At 35.5% G+C, this 4,546-nt stretch overlaps 1 protein-coding gene across 1 annotated transcript; it reads left to right on the forward strand.

The window, feature by feature from the left end:
• The first annotated feature begins 998 nt into the window (after window positions 1–998).
• Window positions 999–3,724, forward strand: LOC142256845 (indolethylamine N-methyltransferase-like). The gene is made up of 3 exons (XM_075328774.1): window positions 999–1,195; window positions 1,700–1,907; window positions 3,210–3,724. The coding sequence occupies exons 1-3, from the start codon at window positions 1,045–1,047 to the stop codon at window positions 3,631–3,633; spliced, it is 783 nt and encodes a 260-aa protein (XP_075184889.1). The 5' UTR covers window positions 999–1,044; the 3' UTR covers window positions 3,634–3,724.
• Window positions 3,725–4,546: the final 822 nt, after the last annotated feature.

Genomic DNA, 4,546 nt, shown 5'->3' on the forward strand with positions numbered 1-4,546 from the left:
TTTTTAGGCTGAGGGGGGCCTATATCCATGGGCCTCTCCAGTCTGAGAATACCAGCCACCCAGCTGTCCACTTTATCTTAACTGGGCATCACAATTGGGGGGAAAGCATGCCCACGTAATTTTTTCCAATTGTTTATTTATTTTTACATTCCACAACCAATTACAGATGCCAGCATGCCAGCAGTCTGACTTTAACCAATGAAAGATGCTGTCATAGAGGGTGGGTGAGAAAAGAAGGGAATATGCATGAGGATTAGTGAGGAGACCCCGAAGTAGTGTGACAGCCACCCAGGAGACTAGGCAAGTATGCTTCTCCTGATTTGCAGCCCCCTAGCCCTGACTAGCACTGTTTTACAGCACACCTTTGGGATCCCAATAGACTTATATGGAGTTAAGCATCTGGGCTCATGTTTTGGTTCAAATCCGGTCCTCAATTGGACTTTTTTTCAAAGTCTGGCCGAACCTGCTGGACCTCAACAGCTGCAGGTATGCCCATCTCTACTGACTAGCAGCAAAGGAAGGGGGAAGAAACAAAAATAATAGAACAATCAGCAGTTGGACAGAGACCAACCAGGCTGTGGCTCAGCAGGGAAGGAAACTGACCACTCAGCAAGAAGTCACGAGATAGAATTCCCAAAACTGAGGCAAGACACTTTAGTCAACCTTGAGTCATACAACACTTGATTGTTTCTTACAGTATCTACTATATTTAATAAAAAAAACTTTATGCAAATGTCGTAATTTATGAGTTTTGAACGCAGGACCCCAGTGCTTCATGGAAGTAGTGTGAACTGCAATGTTAAGAAAAAAACTTTTGTTTTTCTCTTTTCCTAATGTTCATTTTACAAAAAAGAGATTTGTTTACACAAATATAATTTATTCTTCATGTGAATTTGTGAAAACTCAGGTTCCCATCACTGCTTTGTGAACACAAGATCTTATGATGTTGGTGGTAATATTTATATACTGATTCCTACTGATTACATAAAGGCTTTGATCGTCGGTGTAGAGGTCGTCACTCCGGTTGCAATACAAGATTAGACGATGGATCCCTGCACCCATAAGCTCTATCACAAAGATGACTTTGACTCCAGACAATGTTTGGATCATTATTTTTCTGATAAATCTTCTTCGGTCTTCGGAGAAGATTCCTTGATATTTCCTATTGAAAATCTTACAAATACTTTCTCAAAGGGTAAGTACTAGCTTTAATTTGTATCTAATTTTATTATTATGGATAATTTTTCATTAAAACTTCAGTGGTTTCTTATCATGAAGAACCCTTTGTGCCTAACTTGATTGGGGACCACTAGAAAGACACTCATGGGGGAGGATGAAAAGGGAGAAAAACATTTTGTAAACTTTAACTTGGTACTTAAAATTGATTAATTGTAAACAATGGAAATAACTAAATAATAGAAATGAGAAAATTGGTTCAAAACAAACATCAAATTTTATTTGAATGATTCTGAAATTTTTGAGGATTCTATTTGCATGAATCCACACTTCAGTACTCGATAGTAGACACTAATCGATGTACAGTGCTGCCCTGCTCCATAGAGCCACAATTAGAGTAGATTGGTGAGAATGTCGGTTGTCGGAAAGGATAGAGGATCAATATGTGAATCCCAGACATACCGTTTAATATCCGAAATGTTTTAATATTTTTATTTTTCTTTATCATCTGTATTTTCTGCAGGTCATATTAATGGAGATGTCTTGATTGATCTCAGTGTTGGTCCACTGGTTCATCATTTATATGCAGCCTGTGAGTTTTTCAAGCACATCATAGTGATGAAAGCCAGTGACCAATGCATCATGGAGCTGAAAAGATGGGTGGACGAACGTACGGGAGCGTTTGAATGGGGTCATGCTGCACAACTTCATGTAGACACTGAAGGAAAAAGGTGAGGAATTCACAATATTAGGGGAGTCCCGCCATCATTATTGCTGTAATAGAAGAGATAAAAATTAATGTTTAGTTAGTATTTCTGATAACTATTGCTTTTTTAGAAATCAGCAGACAAATAAAGAAATTAAAAATGAGAGATAAAATCTACATTTATCCACTCAGATCAATATTTTCCTCTATAGGGAATTATAGAATATTGTGTGGTGGTGTGTTGCCAAATTTTTAACACTAAGGTTCAGATATGACTTTAAAGAAGACAATTAAGTAATTTTATTATAAAGGTTAATATGAAATACAAAATTAAAGAAAAGTATGATATTGCTTATACTATTGTATATTCAACATACAAAGGTTAAGTACTTACATCACCAAGGAGTTTTGAACATCATATGTCTGGAACATCGGTCAGAGAAGCATGACAATGACAGAGAACTCCTGGAAATCCAAACACTGATACTGGCGTCCCACGGATACAAAGCGCACAATGAGCTTCTGTCATTGCCATATTATTCTGGTCTAAAATAGCGGCTTGCACAAATATTACACAAGCCCTGAAGTTAATGTGTTGTACATCTTATTGATCTTTGTTCTTCGGTGGCCAGCCTTTGGATTTAAATAAATCAGAGATACAACTCAAAACCTCAGACAATGGGGCAATAAACCCGCGCAATTCAAATTTCCCAAGAATAATCATCAGATATTTGAGCTTAATAAATCACAAAGTTTCTGTTACAGTGGATACATTGTCTGTCTATATATAAAGAAAACGGACAAAACCCCTCAGACAATGGGGCAATAAACCTACATGATTCAAATCTCCCTAGGATAACCATCAGATATTTAAGCTAAATAAATCACAACATTTCTGTTACAGTGGACACATTGTCTGTCTGTATATATAAAGAAAACACACAAAAATCCCCAGACAATGGGGCAATAAACCCACACAATTCAAATCTCCTAAGAATAACCATCAGATATTTGAGCTAAATAAATCACAAAGTTTCTGTTACAGTGGACACATTGTCTGTGTATATAAAGAAAACGTACAAAAACCCTAAAGGATGCACATGGTTTTTGTAACAATGAACACATTGTCTGTCTGAATCAACAATATGTTATAGTTTAATATAATGTATGAACTCAAAATAGCCATTTTTATATTTGTGGTTAAAATGTAGGCTTTCGATCAGTTCTAGAAGATGGTAATTCAAAGATAACTTATGAGTGTTCATGACTTCTTATTAATGTTCCCAATATGAAAAAACATCTTCTTTAAGCTTCCTTTTTCTTTCAGTCACCAATTAGAGGATAAAGAACAAAAAGTGAGATCCGCTCTTAACCATGTTGTGAAATGTGACCTCGAGAAAGAAAATATGATGGATCCGATCGTCTTACCACAAGCAGATTGCATCATCAGTGCTTGGCTCCTGGATGTTATCAGCAAAGATCACGATGATTACATGAGGTATATCAGGAAGTTCTCAAAATTGCTAAAACCTGGAGGACACATTATATTATTTGGGGATTTAGACACAACTTTTTACATGATCGGGAAAGACAAGTTCCATCTTCTCAACTATGATGAGGAGTTTGCCAGGAAAGCTCTGGAGACAGAAGGTTTTATCATTGACTTCTGTAACACTAAGAAGAGAACGGTAGTGAATGACCTATGTGATTGTAAAGCCCTCCTATACATTGTAGCCCACAAAGAAAGCTGAGTCTAGGTAGAAATTTACATATTAAGTACAAATAGTTTATATGTAAAGTTTTATAATGGAATATTATATTAAATCTAAGGCTTTCTCTATACTCTTTTGTATGTTATTTTTATTGACTTTGGATTTGCTTAAGTAAGACCTACTGTAGAAAAAGTATTTTACAAAAGATCCCAGAGAGTCTATTTTACTATTGCTTTGCTTAAAATCAGAATTTTTTCATTTTAAAATCTAAAAATTATGCTACTATTATAAAGAAAAAGTGTTAATCTGAAAATAATTTGTTTTAGGTCAAAAAAATGGTTTGAGTAATAACTTCATAATACAAATATAAAATAACAAACTGAGTCATATTCAATTTAGCAATTTAATGCTGCTTCCATTTTTTTGGTTTTTGGGTCCTTTGCCACTATCTGTCTCCAGTAATAATACTTGGACATGGAAACATAATATCACGAAATTAATTTCTGAAAATGGATAATAGAATCCCTTACAATTTGTCCAATAAACCGCCACAACAAAAGCTGGTCAGACAATATACATTAATTCAATTATAAATCCAAAATGAAGACTTAATGGGCTCCTCTATTTTGGATCAATAAAGTCCACTCACTAAACTAAATTCACGCGCTCATCAGAGTGGTGGTGTAGGTTGTACTTCTTCTAAAACACCCCTTGTCACGTAGTATCTCCAACTATCTCCACAACTACCATCCTGCAAACCAGATAGAGAAGTCATCCTCTTCCACAAAGGATTTTATTTTACTTACAAACATATTCATTTAATTAAATCATCAACTCCAGTGGTGATCCACTCAAATGAGTGTTTCACGCTGGCCAGCTTCTTCTTGGGCATGAGATCCAATACTTCATTTCCACAGTATATAATTCTCGTTTTGCACAGTTACAGTTCATA

This window comes from Anomaloglossus baeobatrachus, chromosome 11 (genome assembly GCF_048569485.1).
Source record: "Anomaloglossus baeobatrachus isolate aAnoBae1 chromosome 11, aAnoBae1.hap1, whole genome shotgun sequence".
In the NCBI taxonomy this organism is placed as follows: Eukaryota; Metazoa; Chordata; class Amphibia; order Anura; family Aromobatidae; genus Anomaloglossus; species Anomaloglossus baeobatrachus.

What these genes read in the sequence shown, in the direction of transcription:
- LOC142256845 (XM_075328774.1), top strand. Translation starts at nt 1,045, where the DNA reads ATGGATCCCTGCACCCATAAGCTCTATCACAAAGATGACTTTGACTCC. An exon ending in TACAAATACTTTCTCAAAGG is followed by an intron (nt 1,196 to 1,699) that starts GTAAGTACTAGC and finishes TATTTTCTGCAG; the next exon opens with GTCATATTAATGGAGATGTC. An exon ending in GTAGACACTGAAGGAAAAAG is followed by an intron (nt 1,908 to 3,209) that starts GTGAGGAATTCA and finishes TTTTTCTTTCAG; the next exon opens with TCACCAATTAGAGGATAAAG.